This window comes from Carlito syrichta, unplaced genomic scaffold (assembly GCF_000164805.1).
Source record: "Carlito syrichta isolate Samal-C Ts95f unplaced genomic scaffold, Tarsius_syrichta-2.0.1 Scaffold315803, whole genome shotgun sequence".
Taxonomy (NCBI): Eukaryota; Metazoa; Chordata; class Mammalia; order Primates; family Tarsiidae; genus Carlito; species Carlito syrichta.
Window position 1 is genome coordinate 611,235 of NW_007259899.1, and position 20,186 is coordinate 631,420.

The following is a 20,186-nucleotide window of genomic DNA, read 5'->3' on the forward strand; positions in this document are numbered from 1 at the left end:
GGCAGTGAGACCTCATCTCTAGAATAAATCAAAAAATCAGCCAGGCGTGGTAGCTTATGCCTGTAATTCCGGCTACTTGGAAGGCTGAGGCGGAAGAATCGCCGGAGCCCAGCAGGTCGAGGCTGAGGTGGCCGGGAGCGGCCACTGCACTCCAGTCTGGGCGACAGAGTGAGACTCCAACTCAAAAAAAAAAAAAAAATAAAATAAATAAATAAATAAATAAATAAATAAAATAAAAAAAATACAGATTCCTGGGCCCACGCCCAGAACTCTTTCTGAATCTGGAGGTAAAAGCTTCTCGAATGAGAACCGCCACCCTCAGGTTTTTCTTTCCATGACAGTCTCATGCTTTATTCACAATTATGTTCATCCCCTTAGGACAGTGTATATTCTGGCCTTCAAAAAAGTAAAATCATGAAAAACTCATTCCTGTAGCCGGGACCTTACCAATATCACAACTAAGATCCTGGTTTAGTTAGGCCCTACAAAGGAGGTCTGACTGAAGAATTAAACTTCCTGGAAGCATATAGGAGAGTACCAAGTGGGATGGTGTCAAATGTGTAATAGCAGCTATTTAAAAAAACTAGGTAGCAATGGAAATATGTGAGAAAAAAACTGAGTTATAGTGTGAGCAGCTGAGAAAAGTGCAAAAACGACTCTTCTTTTGGCCTTTTTAAAAAGCAGGGGCAGACGATGGAGTAGGTGATTTTGCCAGGTCCTGAAGTAAGCTGCTATCTTCTTCTATATGTTTCCAATTTTTTTTTTTGAGTCTGAGTCTCACTCTGTCGCCTATGTTGAAGTATAGTGGCACACTCAGGGCCACTGCAGCCTCGACCTGCTGGGCTCGGGTGATCCTTCCGCCTCAGCCTTCCAAGTAGCTGGAACTACAAGCAAGCGCCACCATGCCCAGCTAATTTTTTGATTTATTGTAGAGATGAGGTCTCGCCAAGTTGCCCGGGCTGGTCTCCAACCTCTGGGCTCAGGCAATCCTCTTGCCTCTGCCTCCCAAAGTGCTGGGATGACAGGCATGAGCCACTGTGCCCAGACTTGCTTCCAAATCTTTTTTTTTTGAGTTGGAGTCTCACTCCGTCGCCCAGGCTGGAGTGCAGTGGCATGTTCTCGGCTACCGCTGCCTCGACCTGCTGGGCTCTGGCAATCCTTTAACCTCAGCCTTCCAAGTAGCTGGAACTACAGGCGCGCGCTACCACGCCCAGCTAATTTTTGATTTATTGTAGAGATGAGGTCTCGCCAAGTTGCCCAGGCGGGTCTCAAACCTGCGGGCTCAGGCAATCCATTCACCTCAGCCTCCCAAAGCGCAGGATTACAGGCTGAGCCACCGAGCCCGGCTACTTCCAAATCTTCAGAGCTCACATATGCTATCCTCCTCCTAACTAATGACTGAAACTGGGAAAAGCTGTAGATTTCACAGGTTACAACCGATTGCTCTTTTTTATACTTTAGGGTACCCTAGCAAAAAACTTTTTCTAAAAGTATCAGTTCTGTAATGATACTGTTGCACGTATAACAAAAACCTCTGAGGCCCCATCATGCTACAACTTGCATACTTCAGTGGAGGTGGAGTGGGGAAAGGCTGGTCACGGCTTCGTCTGCGGCTTTATTTTGAGATCATAAATCTGTGCTCAGATAAACAAGAAAAAGAAAGGGAGTCATCATGTTAACTGACTGCAAGCCCAGTGGCCTTGTCTATGGTCTTACTATCTTATGGGTACTCTCTCTCTCTTTCATTATTTTTGAGTAGGTACTTCACTCTGTTGCCCAGGCTGGAGTCAGGTGGCACACTCGTGGCTACTACAGCCTTGACCTCCTGGGCTGAGGTGATGCTTCCGCCTCAGTCTTCCGAGTAGCTGGAACCACAGGCACGTGCCACCACTCCCAGCTAATTTTTTGCATATATTGTAGAGACGAGTTCTCACCAAGTTGTCCAGGCTGTTCTCGAACCCCTGGACTCAGGTAACCCTCTCACCTCCACTTCCCAAAGTGCTGGTATTACAGGCATGGGCCACCACGCCCAGCCTCATAGTTGATTTCACAGGGGTGTCCATTGTAAGGACATTTAGACTCTGAAATTGGCCCTCACATCCTACTACGAGAAGGAAGAAAGCAGGGTAGACATACCAATGGCGGGCCCGCCTTGCTTCTTCTCTTCCAAGATGGCTGCCAGGTCTTTGTGCACGGGCTTAGGATGCTGACTGGCCGGTGGTTGCTCCATCTCCGGGCTTTTCACTTTTAAAAGCTGATTGGCCTTCTTGATCTTCTGACTGTACTGGCGAGCCATAATGAACACCCTGCTTTTTGTCTTGTCTGTGGCCTCCATTCCCGGGTCAGGGTTTTCTGGGTCTGCCTGGGCCAGACTACTGTTGGCCAAGTCATAGGGGCCGTCCACGGTAGGCATTTCATTGGCCAAAGAGAGCCGGTTAAGACTCCGGAAGGAGCCTTCTTTAGAAATCAGGTCTTCCTCAAAAGTGCAGTTGGCCTGGCTGGCCCTGATGGCCCTGCCCTTTACAGAGGTGAGGAGGGCCTGGCTCTCAGGCAGTGACAGCACAGACACGGACCGCGCAGCCTCCTTGCTCATTTCGGGGGTGCTCTCCACGTACAGCCTGTCCGGCACATCATCTTTGCTCACGGGAAATGCTGCCAGGAGGCGCTCTCTGGCCTTGTCTTCGTTTTTCTTGATGTAATTTTCCAGGTCATTCCAGATCTCGTCTACTTCTTCTGACAGTTTATCAGAGAGGGGCTTATCGGCTATGGACAGGTTGCAGCTGGAAGAATTATACAGCAGGCTCAGATAGTCAGGGTGGGAGGTGGCCTGGGGGTACGACGCTTCGTCCTCACTCAGCTGGAGGCTGTCTTGGGAAACAAATGGTCTCAGACTGTCGCAGCACGAAAAGTCGGCCTCCAGACCCAGAAAGGTGCCTCTCTTTGGCCGCTTGAGGCTGCTGCACCTGAACTCCAGTGACGGGGGTTCTGGGAACCCTATGGTGTCATAGATGTTCTCCTCGACCACCTGGAGTTCATGTGTGCTTTGGGTGGATGCCTCGTGGCCTGGGAGTGCGTCTTTTTGTGCATACACAGAGTTCTGGTGGTGGCCAGTTTGCCTCTTCGAAAAGGCGAACTCTGGGGTGCTCTTGGGGCGGACGGCGTCCCTGGCTGGTTTGAGGGGAGTGGATTCAGCTCCTTCTCGTGTAGCCACCAGTAGCTTTAAATCCTCGTAACTTATGTTATCATAGACGTGGTCTATGTCATCAATAGTCAACTCTATCGATGACCCGAAGGGAGTCCTCCCTTCCTGCCCTTCTGTTTTGGGGCCACTCTGCGGCTCCCTCCGGGGGCTGTACTGAGAGCCATCGCTGTCCCGAATTCTGCCTTCAGGAGGGCACGTGTTGCTCTCACCAGCACTGCTGGCCCGCCTGACAATCCTGTGGCCAGAGCTGGAGGTCGCTGTGGGCTCAATCTGTCCCATGTGCCAGCTACAAGGTCGACTGGAGGTGCTGTCTTCACACAGTCTGGAAGAGTTCAAGTCTGAGGAGGAAAAGGAGGGCACGAACATCTGATAATCGTCTTCCTCATCCTCGTTCTCCTGTGGGGACCGTCGGCTAGGAAACAAGGCGTGCCTAATCTGGTGGTCGGTCCAGATGTTTCGGATAGCGCCACCCCCTCGAAGCACGCTGATCATGGCAGAACTGCCTGGCTGACTGTTTCTCTGGGAAGGAGATGGCCCTGCTGAAGTCAGCTGGGGCGATCCTTCCTCTCTAGAAACCTGAAGACGACAGAAATAGATCCACTGAATGACAGCACCACGGAGAAACCACATAAATTAGGGATGTCTCCTGTGTTTACATAATGCCTCTGCCACTATATTGCAACATATATTTTATATATATATCCCAGGCAATCCTCTCACCTCGGCTTCCCAAAGTGCTGGGATTATAGGCATGAGCCACCGTACTTGGCCTATTTTTTTTTTTTTTTAAGATAGGGTTTTGCCTGGTATGGTGGCTTACACCTGTAATCCCAGCACCTTGGGAGGCAGAGGCGGCAGGATTGCCTGAGGCCAGGGGTTTAAGACCAGCCTAGGCAACTTGGCAAGACCTCATCTCTACAATAAATCAAAAAATTAGCAGGGTGTGGTGATATGCACCTGTAGTTCCAGCTACTTGGGAAGCTGAGGTGGAAGGATCACCTGAGCCCAGTTAGGCCGAGGCTGAGATGGCTGCTTGCATGCCACTGCAACTCCAGCTGGGTGACAGAGTGAGACTCTCACTCCAAAAAAAAAAAAAAAAATGTATAGTCTTGCTGTGTTGTCCAGATTGATCTCAAAGGATCCTCCTACCTCAGTTTCCCAAGGAGATGGGACTACAGGTGCGCCACCAACCCTGGCTCAAGACTGTAATATTCTTAAAGAAAATGATCAGGAGACAGTGTTGATTTTAACTGAGTTGAAAAGCACTTCAGATTTTTGCAAAAGGGCAGAAAGGACAAGAATTATACTTAGAAACCAGGCCAGGCAATGCGCAGATATTCTCCAAACTTAAGCATTCACAACCACTCTATGAATTAGATATGATTGTACAAATTTCACAGTAAGGAAATTGAGGCCCCCAAAGATTTAACTTGCTCTGTCTAGCTCTTAGTAAGGCCAGGGGTTAAACCCAGGTCTGATCCCAAGTCCTTGCCCTACAGCAGGAAGTTAGCTCAATACAGAAATCTCTTAGATATTTCAAATAAGTCTGGGGTGCAGCTGGCAAATCTCCACTGCATAAATGAATATATATCTAGGCATCAAGGATCATGATAGCTGGTTTCCATCTGAGACTTTCTAAGGAGCGTTAGACCTAGGGCTTGACTCCTAGAGTCTTACCATGGTTTCTGATATACGAGAAGCCTCTCCCAGTGACCTGACTGCACACTCCAAAGGCATTCCTTAAATCTGCATACCCACCATGAATCTGGCCAACATTATCTTGGTTTATAGATTCTAGGCAAAGAGTCTTTGCTGTAGGAATGTAATCTAACCCTGCTGAGCTAATGATATTTTTAATTTATTTTCTTTTTTTTGAGTTGGAGTGCAGTGGCACGCTCATGGTCACCGCAGCCTTGACCTGCTGGGCTCAGGTGATCCTTCCAGACCTCAGTCTTCCAAGTACCTGGAACTACAGGCATGCATCACGACATCCGGTTAATTTTTTGATTTATTGTAGAGATGAGGTATTGCGAAATTGCCCAGGCTAGTCTCGAACCTGTGGGCTTAGGCAATCCTCTCACCTCGGCCTCCCAAAGTGTGGGATTATAGGTGTGAGTCGACGTGCCTGGCCCTTTATTTTCTTTTAAAATACATTTAGCTAATATTTAATTGCCTGTTAGGAAGTAAAAAAGGAGTGACATTAATGACTTCTAAACAAAACAAACAAAAAAATGAAGTCTTTTGTAACTTGGAGGCCTACTTGATGGAACTCAGTGGTGCAGGCAGGAGTGGGTTACCTCCTCATCCTATTCTGTAGGTAGAAGGATTAGCTTCAAAGAGTGGAAAGGGTTGAGATCTGTTCGAACTGGGCGTGGTGGCTCCCTCCTGTAATCTCAGTATTTTGGGAGGCAGAGGCCAGAGGATTGCCTGAGCCCATGGGTTGGAGACCAGCCTGGGCAACATGGCTAGACCTCATTTTGACAATAAATAAATAAATAAAAATTAGCTGGGTGTGGTGGCACACGCCTGTAGTTCCAGCTACTTGGAAGGCTGAGGCGGAAGGATCGCCTGAGCCCAGCAGGTCAAGGCTGCAGTGGCTGTGAGTGTACCACTGTACTCCAGCCTGGGTGACAGAGTGAGACACCAAATTAAAAAAAAGAAAAAGAAGAAGACCTGTTCAAATGAATTAGTACCAGGGACATGTTTTCTGATCAAAATATTATAGCAACCTATTAGAAATGTCAAATTAGTAAAAACTTTTCATCACTTGTCAATGAAACTGGGAAACATATTGACTGGAAAATCTATCTATCTATAAGTAAAGATAACAAGAATTTCTCCTTAAAAGTTATTTTTCTGTTAAAACTTTAAAAATTCAAGTTTTTTTCCTTTTCACACACACACAATATTATCTTTTATTTTTATTTTTTGAGTCAGAGCCTCACTCTGTTGTTCAAACTGGTGGCACAATCATGGCCCACCGCAGCCTTGCTCTTCTGGGCTCAAACGATCCTCTGTTCTCAGCCTCCTGAGTACCTGAGACTACAGGTGCACACCACCATGCCCAGCTAATTTTTTGATTGAAGTCTCGCTATGTTGCCTAGGCTAGGCAATATTTATATATAATATTTATTGCTTTTTAAAATTTCTGATATACTGTTCCAGGATATCTATTGTTTTTATGTATCTTTTCTTCCACATTTTAGTATCTTTTCACCTTACTCAGATTGCACTGATATAGTGTTTATGAAAATATAGGCATCCAGTAACCACTTTTAATAAAGTAAAACAAGTCAATATGAACTGGTTAAATTATGACAAAATGCTCTGAAACATGTAACAACATTTTTTTTTTTTTTTTTGAGTAGGAGTCTCACTGTGTTGCCCAGAGTCTCACTGTGTTGCCCAGGCTGGAGTGTAGTTGCATGTTCACAGCCACTGCAGCCTTGAGCAGCTGGGCTCAGGAAATCTTTTCGTCTCAGACTTCTAATGCCTGGTTAATATTTTGATTTAATGTAGAGATGAGGCCTTGCCAAGTTGCCCAGGCTGGCCTCAAACCCCTGGACTCAGGCAATCCTCTCGTCCTCGCCTCCCAAAGTGCTGGGATTATAGGTTTGTGTTTCTCACAACAGCCAAAAGTAATCTTCTAAGATCTTTCATCCCAGAAAATTCCCAGATATTTTAGAAAATTAGAAAACCTACATTGTTAGGCTAGGTGTGGTGGCTCAAGCCTGTAATCCCGGCACATTGGGAGGCTGAGGAGAAGGAACTGCCTGAGCCCACAGGTTCGAGAACAGCCTGGGCAACTTGGCGAGACCTCGTCTCTACAGTAAATCAAAAAATCAGACATGGTAGTACATGCTTATAGTTCCAGCTACTTTGACGGCTGAGGCAGAAAGATCACCTGAGCCCAGCAGGTCAATGCTGGGGTGGCTGTGAGCATGCCACTGCACTCTAGCCTGGGCGATGGAATGAGACTCCAACTCAAAAAAGAAAAAGAAAAAAAAGAAAACCTGAATTGTTAATATTATAGTATATTTTAAGGTAATCACACTTCAAATAAAAATGGCAGTTTTTTTGGTAACTGAAAATTTACATTAAATCATTAGAAACACTGCAGAAGCTCTTTGACTAAGAAATAATCAGTATATGATTGGTCACAACATAGAAAAGAAATTTTTAAATTTTTGGTTTTTGTAGAGAGGAGGGTCTCCTTATGTTGCCCAGTCCAGTCCTGAACTCCTGACTTCAAGTGATCTTCCTGCCTCAGCCTCCCAAACCACTGGGATTATGGATGTGAGCCACCATACCAGGCCCTGAAATATGTAATTTAGATAACTCAATTTTACCAGAGCCGTAATTAACTTATTTGTCCTGTTCTTTCACAGTCTCAGCATTTTGGCTATTTAGTTATGATAACAACTATCATCTACTAAACACTTGTTTTGTGCCAAATACTATAAGACTTTAAAAACATACATATTGGCCGGGTGCAGTGGCTCACTGAGGTGAGAGGATTGCCTGAGCCCACGGGTTCGAGACCAGCCTGAGCAACTTTGTGAGACCTCATCTCTACAATAAATCAAAAAATTAGCCAGCTGTAGTGGCACATGCTTGTGGTTCCAGCTACTGGGAAGGTTGAGGTGGAAGGATCACCTGAGCTCAGCAGATCGAGGCTGCAGTGGCCCTGAGTGTGCCACTGCATTCTAGCCTGGGTGACAGAGTGAGACTCCAACTCAAAAAATAAAAAATAAAAACAAACATATTTACCTACTGTGTCAAAACCCAAGAATGCAGTTCCTGGAGATTTTTACTAACACTACTTCCTTATAGAAACCTTAGCTGGGCTCAGTGGCTCAACCTGTAATTCTGCGCCTTTGGGAGGCTGAGGTGAGTGGATTGCCTGAGCCCGCGGGTTCGAGACCCGCCTGGGCAGCGAGACCTCATCTCTACAATAAATCAAAAAATCAGCCAGGCGTGGTAGCACGCGCCTGTAGTTCCAGCTACTTGGAAGGCTGAGGCGGAAGGATCGCCGGAGCCCAGCAGGTCGAGGCTGCAGTGGCCGGGAGCAGCCACTGCACTCCAGTCTGGGTGACAGAGTGAGACTCCAACTCAAAAAAAAAAAAAAGAAACCTTAAAAGTGGCCGGGCTTGGTGGCTCAGCCTGTAATACCAGCACTTTGAGAGGCGGGTTTGAGACCAGCCTGGGTAACATGGCGAGACCTCATCTCTACAACAAATTAAAAATTAGCTGGGCATGGTAGTGCTCGCCTGTAGTTCTGCCTACTGAAGGCTGAGGCAGAAGGATTGCTTGCTTGAGCCCGGCAGGTTAAGGCTGTGGAGGCTGTGAACGTGCCACTGCACTCCAGTCTAGGCGACAGAGTGAGACTCCAACTCAAAAAAAAGAAACCTTAAAAGCATCCTTATCCCATCCCACAGGGCCACGTTGCTCGCAGCATTGGCTCCATTCAGACACTACTCTGAATGTGAATAAACTCTTTTGCTTTTCATTGCAAAAAAACCAAAAAACAAAAAACATACTGGATTGAATATAACAATTCTGTAAACTAGGAAACTGAATCCTGGTAAGGGTGAACAATTAGCCTATAGCCACACAGTTTATAAATGGCAGAAATAGATTTGACTAAATGCCTTAGTCCACAGCTTATATTTGAGCTTAACCACTACACACTCAGATACAGTTTCAGAATATATACAGAAGGTGTGCCAAAAAAAATGCATATACATTTTAAGTGTGACATTCGCTCAAAAGATGGCCTTAATCAAATGAATGCTTAGTGTCACCATGCGATAGGCAGGACAGTCAAAGAAAATGTTGGAAGCACGGTTGAGCAAACATCATACTACGCATTGCTACCATAATTTAATTCAACTTTGAAAAGCAATGCATAGATAACATCTCACAAAATGTGTATTTTTGTTGGCACCTCTGTATTCTGGGAGAAATATTAAACTATAATCAAGGAATATTTCCATTATAAACTCTTCAGTTATCAGTGAATCTGATCTTGCATTACTGTTAAGAGAGAGAATTATTGTTAGGAGGTAGCATTTTACCACTAAAAAAAAAGCGTATCGAGCCGGGCTCAGTGGCTCAGCCTGTAATTCCAGTGCTTCAGGAGGCCGAGGTGAGTGGATTGCCTGAGTCCACGGGTTCGAGACCCGCCTGGGCAACTTGGCGAGACCTTATCTCTGCAATAAATCAAAAATTAACTGGGCATGGTAGCACGCGCCTGTAGTTCCAGCTACTTGGAAGGCTGAGGCGGAAGGATCACCGGAGCCCAGCAGGTCGAGGCTGCGGTGGCCGAGAGTGGCCATTGCACTCCAGTCTGGGCGACAGAGTGAGACACCAACTCAAAAAAAAAAAGAAAAAAAAAAGAAGCGTATCAGTGTTTTCTTTTTCTTATCTTCAACTTTTGTAAGGTTTAGTTAGTGCCATATGGACTTGGCTTGAGCACTGCTGTAGAAAACTTCCAAGAATCTCTTAAGACTGTGTCTCTAAAACTTTTCAATGGAAAAATTTCCCACTTATACTGAGAAGGGCTTGCTTCCACAGTCCCATTTTGGCTACTTTAAAGAACAGGGAGCCAGCCAGGCACGGTGGCTCACACCTGTAATTCCAACACTTTGGGAGGGTCAGGCGAGAGGATTCAAGACCAGCCTGGCCAACTTGGCCAGACCTCATCTCTACAATAAATCAAAAAATTAGCCGGGTGTAGTGGCACGCGCCTATAGTTCCAGCAAGTTGGAAGGCTGAGGCGAAAGGATCGCCTGAACCCAGCAGGTCAAGGGTGTGGTGGCTGTGAGCATGCCACTGCACTCCAGCCTGGGTGACAGAGTGAGACTCCAACTCAAAAAAGAACAGGGAGTCTTTGTATTGATTGATCTAACTAATAAAAACAAAATTAGATAAAAATTCAAAACTTCATGCCATATTTCAGGACAATGAACCAATTAATATTAGTAAGTTTTAAAAGTCTCCAAACAAAAATATGTACTACCTGAAAAAAAAAGCATGTGCCCTGAGTCTTGAAAATCACTTTGAAGGTAAGACTGTGTTGATTTTTAGCCTTTTTTTTTGGTTTTAATGAAAAGATACAACCTTTATTAACAGAGTCAATTTGTCCCTGTGCTAAGCAATGGAGTGAATAGAATTGTGAGGAGAGATTTTTCACAGTCACATCCTTACAGATACAGAACATTCAACAAGAAGCCATGACCAGTTCTCTAAGAATTGTTAAGTAAGGTCTTTATCAGCAGCCATATGGGACAAACTCCTCAGGTCAGGCCAGGTCACCTATGCTTCACAGGTAATGAACTTGGTATGTAATAAACTTATACCTACCAAGAGAGCACACTATTCTTTTTTGTGTATGTGTTGGAGTCTCACCCTGTCACGCTCACGGCCACTGCAGCCTCGACCTGCTGGGCTCAGGCAATTCTGCCTCAGCCTTTCAAGTAGCTGGAACTACAGGCACGTGCCACCATGCCCGGTTAATTTTTGATTTATTGTGGAGATGAGGTCTCGCCAAGTTGCCCGGGCTGGTCTCGAATCTGCCAGCTTAGGCAATCCTCTCACCTCTGCTTCCCAAATTGCTGGGATAGAAGGCGTGAGCTACTGCGCCTGGTTGAGCACACTATTCTTATTCTTCATCTAACCTTTAATCAGGGGAAGAAAAATAAAACTCGATAGAGCAAAGTTTCATTCTATCACATATACCACATGTCTTTTTTTTTTTTCTTCGAGACAGGGTCTTACTCTGTTGCCCAGGCTAGAGTGCAGTGGTGCGATCACTGCTTACCAGAACCTTGACCTCTTGAACTGAGGTGATCATTCCTCCTCAGTCTCTCTAGTAGATGGAGCTACAGGCACATGCCACCATGCCTGGCTAATTTTTTGTGTGTCTTTGTGTGTATGTGTGTGTGTGTGTGTGTTTAATATAGACGAGATCTTCCTACGCCACCCAGGCTGGATCATCATATGTCTTATTCTAGCAGCAGAACAATATTCTTAGAAGGGGACCCCTGTCCTTGTGAACAAAGGATCATGCTGTGAGCAGAATTCATACTAGAAGGTGAGAGCCTAGGGCTTACGCGGTGTGTGACAACAAGGATGTGCAGGTGTCACACCCTAAGATAAGGTTACAGTTCCTCAGGTAAGAAGTGGAGAAGAGGATGAATAAGTAATCACCTCGGTTCTAAGAGACAGGGAGGGGATAGAGGAAGCTGGTAAGGGTGGATGTCACTTAAATCAAATGGGAATAATTTAAGAGATACAAAGCAAGATAAAATATAAAACACATTTCTAAAACATAAACAACTATTGTTTACACTTGGAATACAGGCTGGGGTGAGACATACAGGGAAAGGGCACCTAGGAAAGTTTCCAGATGAGAAATGTGAGAATGCTTACCTTTTGGATATCTTGTGCTGTATCTGAAAAAAAAAAAAAAGTTTTTTTCAAGTTTGAGAATTAAAAGTATACCTCCTCGAGAAGGAAACACTCATGTTTAAAACATAGGACTTATATATTTATTGCTAATAACTAAAGCCCAAGTGACACCTGGGCCCTTTATTTGTGAATTTAATTTAATTTACTTTTTTTTTTTTGAGTTGGAGTCTCACTCTGTCAAGTAGGCTGAAGGGCAGTGAGATGCTCTCAGCCACTGTAGCCTCGACCTGCTGGGCTCCGGCGATTCTTCTACCTCAGCCTTCCAAGTCGCTGGAACTTCAGGCACGTGCCACCATGCCTAGCTAATTTTTTGATTTATTGTAGAGAAGAGATCTCGCCAAGTTGCCCAGGCTGGTCTCAAATCTGTGGGCTCAGGCAATCCTTTCACCTCCGCCTCCCAAAGTGCTGGGATTATAGGTGTGAGCCATCGCGCCCAGCCTGCTTATTTAATTTTAAATTATTTGAGACAGAGTTTTACCCTGTCGCCCAGGCTGGAGTGTAGTGGTGTGATCACGGCTCACCGCAGCCTCAACCTCTTGGGCTAAAGTGACTCTCCCACCTCAGCCTTTCCAGTAGCTGGGACTACAGACATAGGCCAAATGCCTGGCTAATTTTTTTTTTTTTTTGTAGAGATGAGGTCTTACTGTGTGCGATTTTCCCACCTTGGCCTCCCAAAGTGCTGGGATGACAGGCGTGAGCCACTGCACCTGCTCAGGGCCCTTTACATTTAATTTTCAGAAAATGCCTCTCAATGATCCCAGTTATATACCCTCTACTTTACATAAAGCAACTTTCCATGCATCTGACTGTTAGGCATCTTCCTTATCCCTGCGATCAACTAATTCATGTTAGTAAATTTTGAATTACCTGAAAAAATCCAAATGCCCTAAGCCATGAAAATCATGTAAAGATAAGACAATACTCCTGCTGATTTTTAGGTATTTGGTTAATTTGAATGGAAAGATGCCACCTTTTAATCCATAGGGTAACCATGGTACTGTTCTAAGTAGTGTTGTGAGTGGAATTGTGGGAGATATTTGCATAGCCATTTCCTCATAGACACCCTTACAGACAGGATGATTGTGTGGATTCTCATCTTTATTTTTTTATTTTTATTTTTTGAGTCGGAGTCTCACTCTGTCGCACCAGATTGGAGTGCGGTGGCCGCTCCCGGCCACCGCAGCCTCAACCTGCTGGGCTCCGGTGATTCTTCCGCCTCAGCCTTCTGAGTAGCCGGAATTACAGGCATGTGCTACCACACATGGCTGATTTTTTGATTTATTGTAGGGATGAGGTCTCGCTGCCCAGGCGGGTCTCAAACCTGCGGGCTCAGGCAATCCACTCACCTCAGCCTCCCAAAGGCACGGGATTACAGGCTGAGCCACCGAGCCCAGCTTGATTCTCATCTTTAAAAACTGTTTTATGGCTGGGCACAGTGGCTCAGCCTATAATTCCAGCACTTTGGGAGGCTGAGGGGAGAGGATTGTATGAGCCCAGGGTTCGAGACCAGTCTGAGCAACTTGATGAGATCGCATCTCTACAATAAATTTAAAAAATTAGCCAGGCGTGGTGGCACATGCCGGTAGTTCCAGCTACTTGGAAGGATGAAGTGGAAGGATCGCCTGGGCCCAGCAGGTCGAGGCTGCGGTGGCCGTGAGCATGCCACTGTACTCCAGCCTGGGTGACAGAGTGGGACTCTGACTCAAAAATAAATAAATAAATAAAAAACAAACAAACAAAAACTATTTAATTACAGAAAAATATACACAGGGTGCCAAAAAAATGTATATACATTTTAAGAAAAGAAAAAACTGTATTAAATTGTAAACCTCCATATATACCAATTACAAAAGATGAATACAAGTCAGATTTGACTTCCACAATTACACATTGCTACTGTAATTCAATTCAACTTTGAAAAATAATACATAGATAACATCTCTTAAAATATGTATACATTTTTTTTTAGTACCCCAGTAAAATACTTCCACAAATCCCACTCCCAGGAAGCAACCACAGTTCACAGGGGGTTTTTTGTTTTATTTTGTTTTGTTTTTTTTGAGTCAGAGACTCACCGTTACCCAGACTGGAGTGCAGTGCATACTCACAGCCACCGCAGTCACGATCTACAGGGCTCAGGCAATCCTTCTGCCTCAGCCTCCCAAATAGCTGGAACTACAGGAGAGTTGCCACCACGCCAGCTAATTTTTATTTATTGTAGAGACAAGGTCTCGTCATGTTGCTCAGATTGGTCTCAAACCCCTCTCGTCTCTGCTTCCCAAAGTGCTGGGATTACAGGCGTGAGCCACCGTGCTTGGCCATGGAGTGCCTATTTTTCTATATGCTTTGGGCAAGCTCATAGCTTTCTCCCTGCATTTATTTCATTTAAATGCATGGTTTTTAGCCGGGCATGGCAGCATGTGCCTGTAGTTCAGGCTACTTGGAAGGCTGAGGCGGAAGGATTGCAGGGGGCTCCAATTCAAAATAAATACATTAATTAAATAAATGCATGGTTTTCTGATTACTAATATGGATAACCATTTAAAAATTTTATTATTGCCAGGCAGGGTGGTACATGCCTGTAATCCCAGCACTTTGGGAAGCAGAAGTGAAAGGAATGCCTGAGTTCATGGGTTCGAGATCAGGCTGGGCAACATGGCGAGACCTCATCTCTACAATACATAAAACAATTGGTTGGGCGTGGGGCTGTATGCCTGTAGTTCCAGCTACTTGGAAGACTGAGGCGAAGGACCTGAGCCCTGTAGGTCGAGATTGCAGTGGCTGTGCGAATGTCACTGCACTCCAGCCTGGGTGTCAGAGTGAAACTCTGACTCTAAAAAAACTAAAGAAAACTAAAGAAATAAAAATTTTAGTATCAACAGGTTGTGTTTCTTCTGTGAAGTTGCCCAATTACATTCTCTGTATTTTTATCTATTTATTAATTAAATTTTTATTTTTTGAGTCAGAGTCTCACTCTGTTGCTCAGGCTGGAGGGCAGTGGCATACTCCTGGTCAGTGCAGCCTCGACCTGCTGGACTCAGTTGATCCTTCTGGAACTACAGACATGTACCACCATGCCTAGCTAATTTTTAGATTTATTTTAGGGATGAGGTCTCACCAAGTTGCCCAGGCTGGTCTCAAACCCGTGGGCTCAGGCAATTCTTTCACCTCAGTCCCCCAAAGTGCTGGGATTATAGGCGTGAGCCACCACACCCAGCTTGTATTTTTATTTTCTAATTTTTAATATTTTGAGTAGGAGTCTCACTGTCACCCAGGTTGGAGTGCAGTGGCATGCTCACAGCTACTATGCTTCAACCTGCTTTTCTCAGGCAATCCTTCTGCCTCAGCCTTCCAAGTAGCTGGAAATACGAGTGTGCGCCATCATGCCTGGCTAATTTGTTTATTTATTGTAGAGATGAGGTCTCACCAAGTTGTCCAGGCTGGTCTTCAACCCTTGGGCTCAGGCAGTCCTCTATCCTCCTCCTCCCAAAGTGCTGGGATTACTGGCGTGAGCTACTGTACCTGGCCAACATTCTCTGTATTTTAAAAAAAGTCTATTGTCTCTTCTTTTTGATGTATGAAATTTCTTTTCTTTTCTTTTTTTTTAAAGTCAGGTCTCATGCTGTCACCCAGGCTGTAGTGCAGTAGCACAATTAGGGCTCATTGCAGCTTCAACCAGCTGGGCTCAAGCAATCCTCCTGCCTTAGTCTCCCAAGTAGCTGCGACTACAGGTGCATATCACCAAGCCCAGCCAATGTTTTTGACTTTGTAGAGACGAGGTCTTGCTATGTTGCCCAGGTAGCTCTCGAATTCCTGGGCTCAAGCGATTCTCCTGCCTTGGCCTCCCAAAATTTTGGAATTACTGGTGTGAGCCACTGTGCCTGGCTGGATTTTCTTTAAATAAGGATATTAATCTTTTTATCCTGTCATACAGGTTACAAATACTTTATCTCATTTGATTTTACATTTTATAACGGGATACTTTTACTCATAGAAGTTATTCTTGCCTGGGCTCGGTGGTTTAGCCTGTAATCCCAGCGCTTTGGGAGGCCAAAGTGAGTGGATTGCCTGAGCCCGGGGGTTCGAGACCAACCTGGGCAACTTCGCGAGTCCTCGTCTCTACAATAAATAAAAAATTAGCTGGGCATGGTAGCGAGCGTGTAGTTCCAGCTACTTGGAAGGCTGAGGCAGAAAGATCGCTGGAGCCCAGTAGGTCGAGGCTACAGTAGCCGGGAACATGCCACTGTACTCCAGTCTGGGTGACAGAGTGAGACTCCAACTCAAAAAAAAAAAAAGTTATTTTTTTGTAGCTGGGCTCAGTGGCTCATGCCTGTAATCCCAGCACTTTGGGAGGTAGAGATTCGAGACCAGGCTGAGCAACTTGGTGAGACCTCGTATGTACAATAAATAAAAAACTAGTTGGGCATAGTGGTGCACACCTGTGGTTCCAGCTACTCGGAAGGCAGAGGCAGAAGGATCACCTGAGCCCAGCACGTCCAGGCTGTGGTGACCATGAGCATGACAGTACCCTCTAGCCTGGGTCACATAGTGAGACTCCAACTCAAAAAAAAAAAAAAAAAAAAAAAAAAAGAAGTTAATCTTTTCGTAATCAAATCAGATGTCAATCTGTAATTCATCTGGCATTTATTTTTTGCATATGGTTTGATTTAGTGGATATCACCAGGAATGAAACCAGAAAATTTATTTTAGAACTTACCGCTGGTCTTCAAAACTTTATGTGATCTTGAGGAAGGTTCTAGAATAAAAAAATAAAGCCAGAATCATTTGCAACACCAAATGAAACTTTTCTTTACAAATAAACTACTGGTTTATTGACAGATTGAGCTCTAGAAATTGTCTGTCAAATCTACCTAAATCTCTACTGCTCAGAGATAAGAAATTCACTCTGTTGAAATGGTGGGATCAGCGTTATGCTGTGGATTCGAGAGTCATGCCACAGAAAAGCAAGATCTGACTTTATCAGGCTGGCTAGCAGAGTGGCTTCCTTACTCTTAACCACCACCTGCAAGCTGATAAGGTTCAACTGTACATTCTATTTATTTATTTATTTATTTAGAGTCGAGGTCTCACTCCGTCACCCAGTGGCAGGATCATGAATCACTGCAACCTTGATCTCCTGGGCTCAGGCAATCCTTCCACCTCAGCTTCCCAAGTAGGTAGAATTTTAGGTGTGACCCACCATACGACTTTTTTTTTCCCCCAGAGAGATGAGCTCTCATAATGTTGCCTAGGTTGGTCTCGAAATCCTGGACTCAAGCAATCCTCCCACCCTGGCCTCCCAAAGTGCTGGGATTACAGCCATGATCCACTGTGCCTGGCCTTATAGTAGACTTTGACTCAAGTTCCAGCCTCAGCAAACTCAACATGTCCGAATTCCAGCTCACCTGTCTTCCCCCTTCAGCTGCTTACCCGCCATGGTTATCACTGACCTCACCCTCCTGCGTCAGCAACCAGGACATCATCCTACATTTCTCCTGTTTTCATCAATCATGGTCTCGGGGGTTTCCAACAGAGCTTCCCATCATCTTCACTCCCTTAATTCAAGCCTTCCTCATCCCTTGCCCAGACTAGCAGACAGCCTCTCACCTGCTGTCCCAGCCTACTTTACTCTCCAAATGCAGCTAGAGTTCTTTCTCTAAAAGGCAAACATTCTCAGGGTCCTTTGCTTCCAATCCTCCTTCAGCTTGCAGGATCAAGTTCAAACCCTGCAGGTGGCCTCCTGGGCCTTCAAGACCAGGCCCCATCTGCCTGCTGCTAGTCATCTTTCTCTCCCTTTCACCTTTACCCATTTCCTCCACCCTAGCTCCAGCACTTGCTTCAGCCAGGCTGAATGACTGACCAAAGATGTCTGTTCAAAAGTATGCTGGCTTATGTCTCAGGGCCTTTCCCTCCTGCCTCCTCGGTCCCCAGATTACAGAGTACTGATTCTCTGCTCTGTGAAGGCTTCTCCCTCCTTCCTAGAGGACGACCCTCTCCTTTGCTTTTTTTTTTTTTTTTTTGAGTTGGAGTCTCATTCTGTCACCCAGACTGGAGTGCAGTGGCCGCTCCCGGCCACCACAGCCTCGACCCGCTGGGCTCCGGCTATCCTTCCGCCTCAGCCTTCCGAGTAGCCGGAATTACAGGCATGCGCTACCACGCCCAGCTGATTTTTTGATTTATTGTAGAGATGAGGTCTTGCTGCCCAGGCGGGTCTCGAACCCGCGGGCTCAGGCAATCCACTCACCTCAGCCTCCGGGATTACAGGCTGAGCCACCGAGCCCGGCTCCTTTGCTTCTTTACTCTTCCTTCCATCCAACCTCTGCCATAGTTCTACCGCACAGACTGGCTTTTTTTGAGTCGGGGTCTTACTCTGTTGTACAACCACAGCTCACGGCAGCTATGGTCTCCTAGGCTCAGACAATCCTTCTGTCTCAGCCTCAAAGTAACTGGGACTATAGGCACACACCACTATGCCCGGCTAATTCTTTTCCTTTTTCAGAGAGACGAGGTCTCGCCAAGTTGTCCAGGTTGGTCTAGAACCCCTGGGCTCGGGTAATCCTCCTGCCTCTGTCTCCCAAAGCGTTGGGATTACAGACGTGAGTCACCGTGCCTGGCGATTGATATGTTTTATATTCACTGGGAAAGAGAGTTAAGTAGAAAAGAGTTTTAGCACAAAACCTTGAGAGTCTCATTTTAAGGCTGCCTCAAATGTACTCAAGTCGGCAATTAAGCTCAAAAACCAGACAGAAAATGATAATTTTGTCGGTCTGACACAGGCTTTCATTACCACTGCCCCATTTGCATGAAAGTTTGATGACAACATCCTGCTTACCAGATTTTCTTCTCAGTCGATGTGGAGCAGAACCTTCTTTAGAGCCAGAAAGTGCTTTCGTCTCTCCCTCTGGACTGTAGCAGAAGCCTGGATGGTCTGCAAAGACACCATGGGCAACAAGAGTGAGGCATTCTGGTACTGCTCAGAAAACGGTTAGGATGAGCTCCGATTTCTCTTTTATCTTATTCATTTAATTATTTGAGTTGGAGTCTTACTCTGTCCCCCAGGCTGGAGTGCAGTGGCACGCTCATGGCCGCTACAGCCTTGACCCACTGGGCTCAGGCAATCCTTCCGCCTCAGCCTTCCAAGTAGCTAGAACCACAGGTGTGCGCCACCACACCTGACTAATTTTTTGGTTTATTGTAGAGACAAGGTCTTGCTGAATTGCCCAAGCTGGTCTTGAACCTGTGGGCTCAGGCAATGCTCTCACTCCCACCTCCTAAAGTGCTGAGATGACAGGTGTGAGCCACCGTGCCTGGCTCTTATTTTATTTTATATGTATTTATTTTGCGGGTCTCACTCTGCTGCCCTGGCTGGAATACAACGGCAGGATCACAGCTCACTGCAGCCTCGCCCTCCCGGGCTCAGATCCTTTTGTCTCCTTTTGCCTTTTGATCCTTTTGCCTCAGCTTCTTGAGTAGTTAAGACCACAGGCTGGCTAATTTATTTATTTATTTATTTTGTAAAATGGAATTCTTGCTTTGTGGCCCAGGCTGGTCTTGAACTTCTGGGTTCAACAATCCTCCTGCCTTGGCCTTCCAAAGTGCTAGGATTACTGTGCCTGGCCAAGTAGCTTAGATTTCACTTCTTTTTTTTTTTGAGTCGAAGTCTCATTCTACTGCCCAGGTTGGAGCGCAGGGACATGCTCATGGTCACTGCAGCCTTGACCTGCTGGGCTCAGGCGATCCTTCTGCCTCAGTCTTCCAAGTAGCTGGAACTACAGGTGCGTGCTGCCACACTCGGCTTATTTATTTATTTATTTATTTATTTGAGAGATAAGGTCTCACTAAGTTGCCCAGGCTGGTCTTGAACCCCTGAGCTCGGGCAATCCTCTTGCCTCAGCCTCCCAAAGTGCTGGGATTACAAACTTGAGCCACCGCGCCTGGCTAGTAGCTTAGATTTCTATGGACTTATTCTTTTTCACCAGACACGGATAATCAGACATGGATACAGTTCCCTTCTCATAACTGGTATTGAGTATGTATCTTGAGGCTTTTTTTTCCTATGGGAACTTGCGCCCCCCGCTTCCCCCACCTCCAGCCTTTCTTTCTCCCTCCTTAGGGAAAAAAGCTATCAATCACCTTTAGCCTTCCTAGAAAGTGAATTGCCTTTGTGCCCTTGGGACAGCTGGGCTCTGGAGCAGTGACCCTTAATATTTTCGAAGGTTGAGCACAGTGGCTCACCCCTGTCATCCCAGTACTTTGGGAGGCCAAGGCGAGAGGACTGCTTGAACCCAGAGGTTTGAGACCAGCTTGGGCAACTTGGCAATACCTTGTCTCTACAGTAAATCACAAAATTAACTGGCCGCGGTGGCTCATGCCTGTGGTTCCAGCTACTTGAGAGGCTGAGGCAGAGAGATCGCCTGAAGCCAGCAAGTTGAGGCTGTGGTGGCAGTGAGCATGCCACTGCCCTCTAGCCTGGCTAACAACATGAGACTCTGACTCAAAAAAAAAAAAAAAA

At 45.8% G+C, this 20,186-nt stretch overlaps 1 protein-coding gene across 1 annotated transcript in view; it reads right to left on the bottom strand.

Annotated features, from left to right (window-relative positions):
• Nucleotides 1-20,186, bottom strand: part of PLEKHG1 (pleckstrin homology and RhoGEF domain containing G1) — a 151,509-nt gene that overhangs the window by 12,843 nt on the left and 118,480 nt on the right. Inside the window, exons 12-15 of the mRNA XM_008073281.2 lie at nucleotides 18,507-18,602; nucleotides 16,392-16,430; nucleotides 11,636-11,658; nucleotides 2,137-3,778 (exon numbers count right to left, since the gene is read on the bottom strand). Coding sequence (XP_008071472.1) covers nucleotides 2,137-3,778; nucleotides 11,636-11,658; nucleotides 16,392-16,430; nucleotides 18,507-18,602 — 1,800 coding nt within the window. The remainder of the gene's footprint in view (nucleotides 1-2,136; nucleotides 3,779-11,635; nucleotides 11,659-16,391; nucleotides 16,431-18,506; nucleotides 18,603-20,186) is intronic.